This window comes from Macaca thibetana, chromosome 13 (genome assembly GCF_024542745.1).
Source record: "Macaca thibetana thibetana isolate TM-01 chromosome 13, ASM2454274v1, whole genome shotgun sequence".
Taxonomy (NCBI): domain Eukaryota; kingdom Metazoa; phylum Chordata; class Mammalia; order Primates; family Cercopithecidae; genus Macaca; species Macaca thibetana.
Window position 1 is genome coordinate 81,628,425 of NC_065590.1, and position 14,884 is coordinate 81,643,308.

General features: G+C 39.3%; 1 protein-coding gene across 19 annotated transcripts in view; it reads left to right on the forward strand.

Annotated features, from left to right (window-relative positions):
- DTNB (dystrobrevin beta) overlaps positions 1–14,884 on the forward strand; it is a 303,400-nt gene that overhangs the window by 38,282 nt on the left and 250,234 nt on the right. For 18 of the 19 annotated variants that reach the window (XM_050753639.1, XM_050753647.1, XM_050753643.1 and 15 more), the window contains exons 3-4: positions 6,364–6,444; positions 14,462–14,675. In XM_050753639.1, coding sequence (XP_050609596.1) covers positions 6,364–6,444; positions 14,462–14,675 — 295 coding nt within the window. Of the gene's footprint in view, positions 1–6,363; positions 6,445–14,461; positions 14,676–14,884 lie in introns of those variants that run through there. The other variant, XM_050753657.1, reaches the window with a different exon arrangement.

A 14,884-nucleotide genomic window follows, 5' to 3' on the forward strand; every position in this document is an offset into this window, starting at 1 on the left:
GAGGCTGAGGCAGGAGCATTGCTTGAACCCGGGAGGTGGAGGTTGCAGTGAGCCGAGCTCACGCCACTTCACTCCAACCTGGGTGACAGAGTGAGACTCTGTCTGAAAACAAAAACAAAACCCAAAAACACTCTGTTGGGGCACTTGTTGAAAATGAAGATTCCAGGCCAGGCATGGTGGCTCACGCCTGTAATCTCAGCACTTTGGAAGGGCAAGGGAGGCAAATCCATTGAGTTCAGGAGTTCAGGACCAGCCTGGGCAACATAGTGAAACCCCATCTCTGTAAAAAATACAAAAATTAGCTGGGTGTGGTGGCACACACCTGTGGTCCCAGCTACTCGGGAGGCTGAGGTGAATCATCTGAGCTTGAGAGGTCAAACCTGCAGTGAACCGAGATCGCACCACTGCACTCCAGCCTGGGCAACGTGGTGAGACCCTGTCTGGGAAAAAAAAAAAAAAAGTGTCCCAGGGTTTCTCGCTGGAGATTTTGTTTCAGGAAGTTTATCTGCAGTGGGACCTGGAATTTTATACATTAGCATAGTGTCAGGCAATGCTTATGATCAGATGATACTAATTAAACCCTGGAATCATATGATCTTCACTGTGATTGGAGTTAGCAGATTTAGCCTCATATCCTGCCTTCTGCTCTCAATACACACACACACACGTGCACAGGCGTGCCAAATTGGCTGTTTCTTATCTCACTTTTATTATTTATATCTTTTTACTCATAAAAAGACTTTGAAGTTGATCTGGCTTCTACATTTGTCATTTTTCTAAAACTTTTCCCTTGTCTGGAAATCAAAGGAATATTTGCAGTGCACTAAAATCTCATCTGAGGTTGCGTTTTTCTTCAACATTTTAACAGAGTAGAGCTGTATCCTTTTTCATGAAAGCATAATTACACGAAATATAGGAAGCTGTCAGTGGGAATCAGCTTTGGGCCAATATCTCAAATAAGAAGTATTTTAGTAGTTGTGGAGTTTTGCAAGGAGTAGTTGCCAGGCATGGTCGGCTTATGCCTGTAATCCCAGCTACTCAGGATGCCGAAGTGGGAGGATCACTTGAGCTCAGGAGTTTGAGATCAGCCTTAAAATAAAATAAAATAAAAGCTATCCTTTGTGGCACTAGATGAGGACTTTCCTTCTAAGAAAAGAGGAAAGATGATTGCTCCAGAAAAAGGTAGACATATGGGAGGTTTTAGAACCTGATTAGTAGAATATTGGCACAATATAATTTTAATAAGATTCTAAGGCTATTGTTTGTATCTAACTATTTACAAATTATTTTGGGATTTGCAGTGCTATTAGATTTCTGAAACACTGTTGTGGCACGGCTCCCTAGAGTTTCTGAATTGTGTGCCATCCTATTAATCTCTGTATCTTTTTTCCACTGGGCTTTAGGGTGATGTATGTTCATAAGGAACAATGGCAAAGGAAAGCAGAGTGACCCTTGATTATTATTTTTTTTTTTGAAATGGAGTCTTGCTCTGTCGCCCAGGCTGGAGTGCAGTGGTGAGATCTTGGCTCACTGCAAGCTCCGCCTCCTGGGTTCACGCCATTCTCCGGCCTCAGCCTCCCAAGTAGCTGGGATTACAGGCGCCCACCACCACACCGGGCTAATTTTTTTGTATTTTTTAGTAGAGACGGGGTTTCACTGTGTTAGCCAGGATGGTTTCGATCTCCTGACCTCGTGATCCGCCCGTCTCGGCCTCCCAAAGTGCTGGGATTACAGGCGTGAGCCACCACTCCCGGCCGACCCTTGATTCTTGACTGTACCTGAAACTTCAGTGTAGAGATTTCTGGCAAACTTGGCTGGAACATATGGAGCTTACATTTTCCCAAAGTATTACAGTTATCTTTGGACTTCTGTGATATTTGCTGTATTTCATCTTTTGCGGTACCCAAATCTGTCACTGCACTGGAGAGTGAGTCTGAAGAGAGGCAGTTAGTTACACCAGGTGCACTGACTTTTTCCTATAGTTACTTTTCCATGAGCAAACATGGTCTAGTAATTGCCTTGCAGTCTGATCAATCATTAGTAACCTTTCTGTTCATCTGTTGGGGATGGAGCTTTCCTTTCCTAGTTGTTCACATTTGTTTTCTTAGTATTTCCCATAAAAATATTTCACAGAAATAAATATCTAGACATTAAAACTACTCATGGTAATGTAATGACAGGTTATGTATTGAATGCCCTTGAATCTTTGTCACCATTCTTTCTTTAAATCATTAGTTTTTTACTAATTAATATTTAATGGTTCCAATTTAGGTTGAGATAGTGATATATTAAGAAGCTAAATAGTAAAAGAAAACAGAACTGAATAAATTTAACAAAGGAAGTGTAAAACTTATACTCTGAATATTACAGAGCATTGTTGAAAGAAATTAAGGAAGACCTAAATAAATGAAAAGACATTCTGTGTTGATGGATTGGAGGACTTATTAATATTATTTATAAGATTGCAATATTCCCTAAATTGACCTACAGACTCAATGCAGTCCTCGTAAAAATCCCAACTGGCTTTTTTGAATGAATGGGCTGATCCTAAAATTCATAAGGAAATTCAAATGACCCAGGATACCCAAAACAATCTTGAAAATGACGAACAAACTTGGCGGACTCACTTTCTAATTTTAGAACTTAACTACAAAGCTGCAGATTCAGATTGTGTGCCACTGGCATAAGAATGTACACACAATCAACGAGATAGAATTGAAAGTCTGGAATTAAACCCATGTATCTGGTCAGTTAATTTTTTGACAAGGGTGGCAGAATCACTCAATGAGGAAAGAATAGTCTTTTGAACAAATGGTGCTGGGACAACTGGATATTCACATGCAAAGGAATGCATTTGGACCCCTATCTCGCACCATATTATAAATTAACGCAAAATGGATTTTAGACCTAAATGTAAGATTTAAAACTGTAAAACTCTTAGAAGAAAACATACCTATACATCTTGACTTTGAATTAGGCAAAGCCATCTTGGACCTGAAACCAAAAGCACAAATGACAAAAGAAAAAGAATAGATAGGCCAGGCACGGTGGCTCACGCCTGCCTCTCAGCAGGCTTTGGGAGGCCAAGGCAGGCGGATCACCTGAGGTCACGAGTTCGAGACTAGCCTGGCCAACACGACAAAATCCCGTCCCTACTAAAAGTACGAAAGTTAGCCAGGTGTGGTGGCACGTGCCTGTAATCCCAGCTGCTCAGGAGGCTGAGGCAGGAGAATCGCTTTTACCTGGGAGGCGCAGGTTGTAGTGAGCTGAGATCATGCCACTGCACTCCAGCCTGGGCGACAAGAGCGAGACTCCCTCTCAAAAAAAAAAAGATAAATGGGACTTTATCAAAATGATAAACATTTATGCTTCAGTGGACACCACTAAGAACAAGAAGTGACAGCCAACAGAATGGGAGAAAATATTTTGTTAATCATGTATCTCACAAATGACTTGTATCTAGAGTATGTAAAGAACATTTACAATTCAATAATAAAAAGACAACCCAATTAAAATGTGGGCAGGGCTGGGTGCAGTGGCTCAAGCCAGTAATCCCAGCACTTTGGGAGGTTGAGGCAGGAGGATGACTTGAGCCCAGGAGTTCAACACCATCCTGGGCAACATAGTGAGATCCCATCTCTACAAAAAAAAAAAATTAAAAATTAGCTGGGCATGGTAGGTAAAGTGTCTGCTGAGGGGAAGAGGTTTCTTTTTGGGATGATGAAAATGTTTTAAATTGATTGTGGTGATGATTACACAACTGTGTGTGTAGTAAACACTGAGTTGCACACTTTAAATGGGTGAGTTGTATGGAATGTGAATTATATTATAAATACCATATTTATATAATATAAAAATATATAATAATGTAATATATATAATATGTAATATATATAGATAGAGTCTTGCTCTGTTGCCCAGACTGGAGTGCAGTGGCACAGTCATGGCGCACTACAACCTTGAACTTTTGGGCTCAAGTGGTCCATTTCCCTCGGCCCCTAGAGCAGCTGGGACTACACATGGGTGCCACCTTGCTTGGCTCATTTAAAAAAAAAATTTATTTTTGAGGCTGAGTCTTGCTCTGTTGCCTAGGCTGGAGTGCGGTGCAGTGGTGCGGTCTCAGCTCACTGCAACCCTCTGCCTTCTGGGTTTAAGTGATTCTCCTGCTTCAGCCTCCCAAGTAGCTGGGACTACAGGCAGGTGCCACCATGCCCAGCTAATTTTTTTTTTTTTTTTTGAGACGGAGTCTCGCTCTGTCGCCAGGCTGGAGTGCAGTGTGGCGTGATCTCGGCTCACTGCAACCTCCGCCTCCCAGGTTCAAGCGATTTCTCTGCCTCAGCCTCCCAAGTAGCTGGGGCTACAGATGCACGCCACCACACCCAGTCAATTTTTTGTATTTTAGTAGAGATGCAGTTTCACCATGTGGTCTCAATCTCTTGACCTCATGATCCACCTGCCTTGGCCTCCCAAAGTGCTGGGATTACAGGTGTGAGCCACTGTACCCGGCCTAGTTTTTGTATTTTTACCAGAGACAGGGTTTTGCCATGTTGGCCAGGCTGGTCTCGAACTCCTGACCTCAAGTGATCTGCCCTCCTCAGCCTCTCAAAGTGTTGAGATTACAGGTATGAGCCACCAAGCCTGGCCTAAATTTTTTTCTGTAGAGATGGGGTCTGGCCTAAAATTTTTTTCTGGAGAGATGGAGTCTCTCAAAAAAAAAAGGCTGGTTTTAAACTGCTGGGCTCCACTGATCCTCCTGCCTCAGCCCCCTGAACTACTGAGATCACAGTCATGAGCTACTGCCTCTAGACTTTGAATTATATTTTAATAAAGCTTTTACATTTAAAAAGGATAAGTGGGACTGTATAATATATATAGAGAGAGTGATAAATATTTTGTGAGAACTAGGTATCACCTGAGGAAATAATTTTAATCATGACATCAAGAGGTAGGTTGATTGAAGTGAGACTAAGATAAACCTTCACTTTTTGGTGAGTATACAAAAAACAAAAACCTGGAAAAATCCTTCCTTTAACCCCCCACCCCCTCCCCCATACCATGTAATGAAAACAAATGAGAGATACCTGTAAATACTGATACAAGGTAATTTGCACCAGTTCTCTTTCCCCTTATTGAGTCAAAAGTTGCTGCCAGATTTTATAAAGGCAGGATAGGTGAAATAAATCTCACATGGGGGGGCCAACCCTATCTAAAGTGGCCTTAAAATTCAAGGAGACTTCATTTGCAGCAATTAGAATGAGAATAAAATGTGATTTATAGAGTCATGTATAATTTTAGGCCTTGTTCTAGTTACTCTGGCCATATATCGCTTACCCCTCAAACAATCATTAATTTTATTTATGCATTTTGTGGGTCTAGACTCAGAACAGCGTTCAGTGCTGATGTCTTGACTTTGCTTCATGATGCCTGAGGTCTCAGCAGAAGAAAAGGCTCAGGGCTTCAATCATTTGAAGGCTCACTCACCTGTGCGTTTGGCAATCGATGCTGGTTTGGTTGGTGGACTGAGTTCTTCCTACGATCCTCTCACTGTGGCCTCTCCACATCAGTCTGGGCTTTCTCACAGTATGGCATCTGGGCTCCCAGCGCAAGCATCCCGGGAGAGCAAGAGCAGAGCAAGCTATGCCGTCTGTTATCATCTATCTCCAGAAGACCTGCACTGTACTTCTGCCGCGTTCTGTGCAGCGAGGCAGTCACAGTGTCCTGGTCAGATGCACGTGGAAGGAAAGAATCTCTAGATCTTGATGGAGAGGGACAACACACTAGAAGCACATAAAATACTGTTCTAGAAATACTATTGTGGGCGATATTTTTTTTTTTTTTTTTTTTTGTTAGGGAAATACAGGCTGCCACAGACCCATAAGGGGACCTTACAGGCAGCCGGTCCATTCCCTCATTTCCCAGGTGAGGACACTTACGTGCAGAGGCACACCGCATGGCCACAGTCAAGGGGCATGACCACAGTCGTATTCTATGGTTGGTCAGGCTGGGACAGAAATGCAGCTTTTCTGACTCTAGGCTTGGGTCTTTCTCATGATGCCACCCTACTCCCCTTTCCTAATCATGTAGTTCACTCACTCACCTCGTAAGTGTTCCTCTCCTTGGAGCTTTCTCCGATAAGCAGACAGGCTATCAGGAGCAAGACTAGCAGAGTTCCGGCACGTGCTGGGGATGCATGTGTTTCCTGTCCTTTTCTCCCTCCATTGTTTTAATTGACCCTAAGTTTTTAAACAGAAGAAGTCCTAGCTGATTGGTATACTATGGCAATACAGTAGAATGGAGTCACTTCCTAGCGTTTGGAAACTAAGTGGTAAATCTAGTTGAGCATTTCTGTTTGCCTTTTTTCAGGTGCTCAGAATTTTGATGTCATACGACTATCAACTTACAGAACAGCCTGCAAATTACGATTTGTACAAAAACGATGCAACCGTGAGTCATTTCTACTCATTTCTGTGATAGCTGGAGAGAGTTCTCAATATTAGAAAAGACTTTAATATCTTTTAGTTATATTGTGATACTAATTGAATTATTTTTTATCTAAAGTATTTATCAGGATGTAAGCTTTGTATGGAAGAACTTGTCATTTTACTCCTTTGTCCCTCAAAATGTTTAACAAACAATCATGGAACTAGTTTTGAGGGTGGTGTAGTATTAATGTTCTTTAAATGGGAGAATCGATTTCTCTGTCACTTTTATTAAGGAAATGCTTTATGCAAAATGTTTTATACAAAATTAATACAGTTTATCAGCTGCTGGAGGAAAAGTAAAACAATGTTTTTGATAAAGGTATAATTGGAATTGATTTTCTTGATTAAGCTTAATGTAACATGAATCAACCTTTTCTATAAATAATTGCTACCATGTGGATTATAAAATAAAGTGTGTGTCTGTGTATATGTATATGTATGTCTGTGTGTATATACGTAATCTTCCTTCTCTTTATTTCCACGAAGAAGAACTAGCTCATGACAGAATTATTTTACTTTTCTCATGTTTGTGTGTATCAGTGGAAAAAGTGTTTTATACAATGGAAAGAATATTAACCTTAGAATTGAAAAACCTTGGTTTTAGACCTGGTTTTGCCATTTTTTATAAACAAGTAATCTTGGGCAAATTACGTTACATCTGATAACTTCTACCCTACTTTGGGCTGGGCGCAGTGGCTCACGCCTGTAATCCCAGCACTTTGGGAGGCCGAGGGAGGCGGATCACGAGGTGAGGAGATTGAGACCAGCCTAGCTAACACAGTGAAACCCCGTCTCTACTAAAAATACAAAAAATAGCTGGGCGTGGTGGTGGGCGCCTGTAGTCCCAGCTACTCGGGAGGCTGAGGCAGGAGAATGGCGTGAACCCGGGAGGCAGAGCTGGCAGTGAGCTGAGATGACACCACTGCACTCTAGCCTGGGTGACAGAGTGACTCCGTCTCAAAAAAATATATAAAAAATAAAATAAAATAAAATAAATAAAATAAAATAAAATAAAATTCTACCCTACTTTAAGTCTTACTCACAAATCTTAACTTAAAATTCTCTCTGAAGAATTTATCATGCCATCCTAGATCGAAATGATGTTTCTTTCTTCAGTGGTTTCTCAAAGTATTATTTTTTACATTATGGGTTGTGACCCATTAATGCTTCTTGAAATCATTTTGATGGGCTGTAGCCAGAATTAAAAACATTTAATAGGAAAAAAAGGAAGAAAAATAAAATATTAGAATGCAGCTTGTGTGGTAAGGCTAAAACGTGTTCTAAAGGCTAAAACTTTTTTTTAAAAATATATCTAGATGTATGTATGTGTTTTTGTATGTGATGATTTAAATATATTTCTGTGATGATTTAAATATATTTATATGTCTAGATGTATATATGTGTTTGTGTGTGTATGTATGTATGTGATGATTTAAATATATTTCTGTGCTTGCGGTCAGAAAGTTCGAAAACCGCTGCCGTAGAGCAACTCATTTTATAATTCTTCCCATAATTATTCTTGGGAAACAGTAGTCTACGTGTGGAGTGTTGAGAGCCTGAGTAGGCTAGTGGCATTAGTAATATGAAGTAAAAGATGCGTTGTTCTAAAGGTTTTTTTTTTTTTAATAGGTTTTATTTTGTTACCTTTCACATAGGATTCTAGAGTTGATCTGAAAAAATTTTTGAGAATGTATGGGATAAGTAATAGTCAGCTTTCAGCTTTTTCCATATATACGTTCACTTGTTCCTTCATTTTTTTTTTTTTTTGAGACAAAGTCTCGCTCTGTCGCCCAGGCTGCAGTGCAGTGGTGCGATCCCCGCTCACTGTAAGCTCTGCCTCCCGGGTTCACGCCATTCTCCTGCCTCAGCCACCCAAGTAGCTGGGACTACAGGTGCCCACCACCACGCCTGGCTATTTTTTTTTGTATTTTTAGTAGAGACGGGGTTTCACCGTGTTAGCCAGGATGGTCTCGATCTCCTGACCTCGTGATCTGCCCGCCTCGGCCTCCCAAAGTGCTGGGATTACAGGCGTGAGCCACCGCGCCCGGCCTTGTTCCTTCACTTTTTATTGAAAGGGTCAATAAACAGTCAATAAACAGAAGAAAATAAACAATTTTCTTCACTGCTAAAGAGTCTTCTCATACTCATTCATTGAATATGAATATATTCATGAATCTGTACAAGTTTTTCCATATGTATTTTCAATTGTCCCTTTACTTTTTATTGAAAGGGTCAGTAAACAGAAGAAAATAAACAATTTTCTTTACTGCTAAAGAGTCTTCCCATATTCATTCATTGAATATGAACATATTCATCAATCTGTATAAGAAATATTCTTGGCAGTGGCCATATATGAGAAGGTCTGCTTTTTGACCCACTAGTGTTCCCCTGGTCTGTTTGTCTCTCCTTCTACCAATACCAGACTGTTCTAATACCACAGTGTTTCTTGTAGCAGTAACCACTATTAGAATTTAGTAAATCTAGGTGTCAGGCACGGCAAGTCTTCCTACTTTGCTCTGTTTTTCTTTTTAAGATTCTCTGGGACAGTCTTGTCTTTTTAACATTTGTTTTCATATAAACTTTAGAATCTGCTTGCCAATTTCTACTAAAACCAACAAAATAAAGAACTCTCCTGTGTTTTTTTTTCTTCATTTCTTTTTTCAAGTATAATTTACACACAGTAAAATTCCTCTTTTACTGTATGGTCCTGCGGAGATTTTGATTGGGATTGTATTGAATCTGTAAATCAAGTTGGGGAGAATTGACGTATTGCCAGTGTTGAGATTTCCTCCTATGAACGTGGGATATGTTCATCCCTAGAGCTATTTAGGTTTTTCATTTCTTTGTAGAGATATTGCACATCCTTCATTGGATTTTTTATTTTTTAAAATTTTTATTTATTTATTTTTTGAATTAGTGTTGCTCTATCGTTTAGGCTCTAGTGCAGTATCGTGATCTTGGCTCACTTCAACCTCCGCCTCCTAGGTTCAAGAGATTCTCCTGCCACACCCTCCCCAGTAGCTGGGACTATAGGCACCCACCACCATACCCAGCTGATTTTTGTATTTTTAGTAGAGACAGTTTTGCCATGTTTTCCAGGCTGGTCTTGAACTCCTGGCCTCAAGTGATCCACCTGCCTTGGCCTCCCAAAGTGCTGGGATTACAGGAGTGAGCCACCACGCCCAGCCTCTTCATTGGATTTATTCCTAGGTCTTCAGTGACATGATACTATTATTTTAAAATTTCATTGTTATGTTACTGATGTATAGAAATACAGTGATCTTTAGATCTTAATCTTATTTCTAGCAATTGTTCTCGACTCATATTAATTTTTCTGTAGAATCTTTGATTGCTGTGTACATGGTTTTCTTATTTCTGAATAATGACAGTTTCAGTTACTCATTTCCAATACACTAATTATTTCTTTATCTGAATATTTATGTCGATTTGGCCTCAAGTACAATAGAAATGAGGACAGTGAGCATTCCTTATCTCATTCCCATTATCAGAGCAAAACCTTTCATTTTACTATTAAGTAATATGTTTGTGGCAAGTCCTTTGTAGATAACATTTGTCTTAGCCAGTTTTCTTTTGCTTATAACAGAGTACCTGAAACTGGATGATTTATAAAGGAAGGAATTTATTTTGTATACTTGTGGAGGCTGGGAGGTCTAAGATTGAGGGGCCATATATGTTGAAAACCATCTTGCGACTGGGGACTCTGCAGAGTCTGGAGGTCATGCACACCATCCCATGGTGAGGAGGCTGAGTGTGCTAGTGCAGGTTTCTCTTCCTCTTTTTATAAAGCCACCAGTCCTACTCCCATGATAACTCATTAATTAATTAGTCAATTAATCCTTGAATAGATTAATCCATTCATGAAGGCAGAGCCCTCATGATTCAATCACCTCTTAAAGCCCACCTCTCAATACTGCCACATTGGGGGTTAAATTACATTTCAACATCATTTTTGCAGAGGACAGATATTCAAACTGTGACAACCTTAATCAGATTAAGAAAGTTTCCTGATAGTGTATTTCTTCATTTCTAAAAATAAAGTTTCCTTTAGAAGTTGTCTTTTGATTATGATTTCTAACTTAATTTCATTTGATCAGAGAGCATGACTCATAGGATTTTAATCCTTTAAAATTTATTGAGATTTGCTTTATGGCTCAGGATATGGTCAATTTTTTTTTTTTTTTTTTTTTTTTGAGTCAGGGTCTTGTTCTGTGGCCCAGGCTGGAGTGCAGGGGCAAGATCTAGGCTTACTGCGCTTCGCTTCCCAGATTCAAGTGATTCTCCTGCCTCAGCCTCCCGAGTTGCTGGGATTACAGGCAAGAGCCACCACACCTGGCTAACTTTTGTATTTTTAGTAGAGACGGGGTTTCACCATGTTGGCCAGGCTCGTCTTGAACTCCTGATCTCAAGTGATCCTCCCACCTCGGCTTCCCAAAGTGCTGGGATTACAGGCGTGAGCCACTGTGCCCAGCCAAGGATGTGGTCAATTTTTATATGTATCTTTGTATACTTGAAAATAAAGCATATTCTCTCATCAGTGGAGGCTGTACTTCGTGTAGTGCTCATTATGCCTACTTTGTTAGTTGTGAAGTGTAATCATCTGTATCTGTACTTTTTGAGTGGTATTTGCACTATCACTTACTAAGAGAGGTGAGTTAATATCTCCCACTAAGCTTCTGAATTCCTTTGTGTCCCTTGGAGGTTCTGTTTATTTTTGTTTTATATATTTTGAGACTATTCTATTAGATGTATATACATGTAAAGTTCCTATATCTTTCTTTCTTTCTTTTTTTTTTTTTTGACCACAGGATCTCACTTTGTCACTCAGGCTGAAGTACAGTGATGCAGTCATAGCTAACTGCAGCCTTGAACTCCTGGGCTTAGGCAATCCTTCCGCTGTAGCCTCCCCAGTAGCTAAGACTACAGGCGTGTGCCACCATGCCTAGCTAATTAAAAAAAATTTTTTTTGTGGAGATGGGATTCCACTATGTTCTCCAGGCTGGTCATGAACTCCTGGCTTCAAGCTAAGCCAGGAGTGGGATTACAGACATGAGCCACTGCATCAAGCTGCTGGTATCTTTCTTATGAATTAAAACTTTTATCATCAATGACTCTCTTTATCTTTAACAATATGTTTTGTCCCACCATTAAAAAAAATATAAAAATCATATACTATAAAATTCACCCTTTTAGAGTGTATAGTCTTTTCACTGATTTTTAGTATATCCACAAAGTTGTACAACCATCATCACTATCTAATTCTAGAACATTTTCATCACCCCAGAAACAAACCACATACCCATTAATAGTCACTCCACTTTCCCTTCATCTCCCAGCTCTGGCAACTACTAATATACTTTTTTTTAATGGATTTGCCTATGTGGACATTTCATATAAATAGAATCTTAGAATATGTGGTCTTAACTGTCTGTTATCTTTTACTTAGAATAATGTTTTCAGGGTTTATCCATATTGCAGAATGCATCAGTACTTCATCCCCCCCTTTTTTTTTTTGAGATGGAGTTTCACTTTTGTTGCTCAGGCTGGAGAGCAATGGCATGATCTCGGCTCACTGCAAGCTCCGCCTCCCAGGTTTAAGTGATTTTCCTGCTTCAGCCTCCTGAGTAGCTGGGATTATAGGCATGCGCCACCACACCTGGCTAATTTTGTATTTTTAGTAGAGACGGAGTTTCTCCATGTTGGCCAGGCTGGTTTTGAACTCCCAACCTCAAGTGATCCACCTGTCTTGGCCTCCCAAAGTACTGGCATTACAGGCGTGAGCCACCATGCCTGGCCACTTCATCCCTTTTTATGATCAAATAATATGCCATTGTATGCATATGCCACATTTTATTTATCCATGTATCTATTGATGGACATTTGGTTTGTTTTCACTTTTGGCTATTATGAGTAATGTGCCTATGAACATTTGTACAAGTTTTTGTGTAGACATATGTTTTCAATTCTGTAGGGGTAGAATTGCTGGGTCATATGGGAACTGTGTGTAACTTCTTAAGGAACTCCTGAATTGTTTTCCTAAGCAGCTGCGTGATTTTACATTTGCACCAGCAGTTTATACGAGTTTCAACCTCTTTACATCCTCACTGACACTTGTTTTCCATTTAAGTAAAAAGTCTAGCTATTCTAGCGGGTATGAAGTGTTATGTTATTGTAGTTTTCTTTTGCATTTCCCTAATGACTAATGATGTTGAGCATCTTTTCATGTGCTTGTTGGCTATTTGTGTATCTTCTTTGGATAAATGTCTATTTAAATTATTTGCCCATTTTTAAATTGGGTTGTCTTTTTTTAATTGTTGAATTGTAAGAGTTTTTATATGTCTGGATCCTAGACCCTTAATGGATGCTTGGTTTACAAATTTTTTTTCCGTTCTTTGGGGTTGCCTTTTCACTTTCTTGATAGTATCCTTTGAAACACAGACTTTTAAAATTTAAATAAAATGCAATGTATCTCTTTTTTGCTGCCTGTACTTTAAGTGTCTTGTTCCTGATCTTAAGGGCAGAGCTTTCAGTCTTCCCTGATTAAGTATGATGTTGGCATTGGGGTTTCTTGTAGATACCCTTTATCAGGTTGAGGAAGTTTTCTTCTAGTTTTAGTTGTGTTTTTATTATGAAAGGGTTGTTGATTTTTCCAAATGCTACTTCTATGTCTGTTGAGTTGATCATTTGGTTTTCCAAGCTCTCCCGCTTTTTTTCCTGTTACAAACAAAGTTACATCACCTTTGTTTTGGTTAGAAATTGTCATCCACTTATATTTAACCTTTTTTATGTCCTTATATTTTATACGTATCCCTTGCAAACAGCATATAATTTGATTATTTAAAAAAGTGTGAATTTGTCAGTCTTTGTCTTGTAAGTGGTATGTTAGTATGTTTATAGTTACTGCAGTTGACTGATACATTTGGTTCCACACCAGCCATCTTTTCTTGTGCTCTTTGTGCTACTTGTTCTGTGTTTCTTGCCTTCTTTTGGATTGAATAGTTGTATTTTCCTAATTTCAGTTCTTCCCCTAGTTTTTCAGCGTTGGAACATACACTTTCAGGTTTTCTTTACTTGAAAATGTCTTTATTGAACCTTTTTTCTTGAAAGTTTTTTTATACTAGGTATAGAATTTTGTTGGAGGTTTTGATTTCTTTTCAGCACATTAAAATTATTTTGCAGTCTTCTGCTTCTCTTGTTGCTTGAAGTCAGTCAGGCATCATTCTTAATCATTTTTCTTTCAAGGAAATGTCTTTTTTCTGTGTAGTTTAGTATTGTTTACTTTTTTGGTGCACTTAAGAAGTTTTTATGTTCCATCTAGGAATTTTTGTCGTTTTCAGGAGGAGTGTAGACCCAGCTACCACGCCTACTTTATTACTGGAAATTGAATTTAAAAGAAAGTCAGCCTCTTAAATAATGGAGGAAATATGCAGTAGATAAATTTATTTTTGGCTGAGCTATGAGTTGTTCAGAGCTCTGAGTAGCCTCTAAAGCATATTAATATTTTACTTAATCCAGTTGTATTTGTCTCTCTCTTTAGGTCATAGAGTAAAGTTTCAGTTGTAAAATGTTGCTTTAGTTGCTAGGCTAAAGTAATACAATAAAGTTGACTCAAGGTGATACAGCAAATTTTCAAAAAGGCTAGAAGTTTTTATGAGTAGTTCTTGATCTTCTTCTCAAATTATCCTTTGTTAGGAATTGCTTGGGTCACTATTTGCAGATACGTGAAATACTAGCTATTTAAATGTGAAGGCTGGAAATAGTTCTTCCCATACCACTGTGGTGGCTCCTTGATGTTGTCTGGGACTGATGTTCTTTATTTGACCACAGAATGTTTCTTCATTGTTGGCTAAAGAGTTTCTTCTCTTTAAATTTAAGAACTAGTTGATAAATTTAAGATTCCTATTGTGAAGGGTAGTACCACACTTTAACATTGTTGACAGTTTATTTTCTTTGTCTTTTAGTTCATCTTGTTGATATCTGGAACATGATTGAAGCCTTCCGAGACAATGGCCTTAATACACTGGACCATACCACCGAGATCAGTGTGTCCCGCCTTGAAACTGTCATCTCCTCCATCTACTATCAGTTGAACAAGCGCCTTCCTTCTACTCACCAAATTAGTGTGGAACAATCTATCAGCCTCCTCCTCAACTTTATGATTGCTGCATATGACAGGCTAGTACCTTACCTTACATGCTTACTTCATTTTAAGAACACCTGTCTCTGAGTCATTCTTCTTGCATACTGCCTTGCTAAGGGCTGGCAACTTAGAATCACGGTTAAAAGGGAATTTATCAGCTGGATGCGGTGGCTCATGCGTGTAATTCCAGCACTTTGGGAGGCCAAGGCGGGCAGATCACAAGATTAGGAGATGGAGACCATCC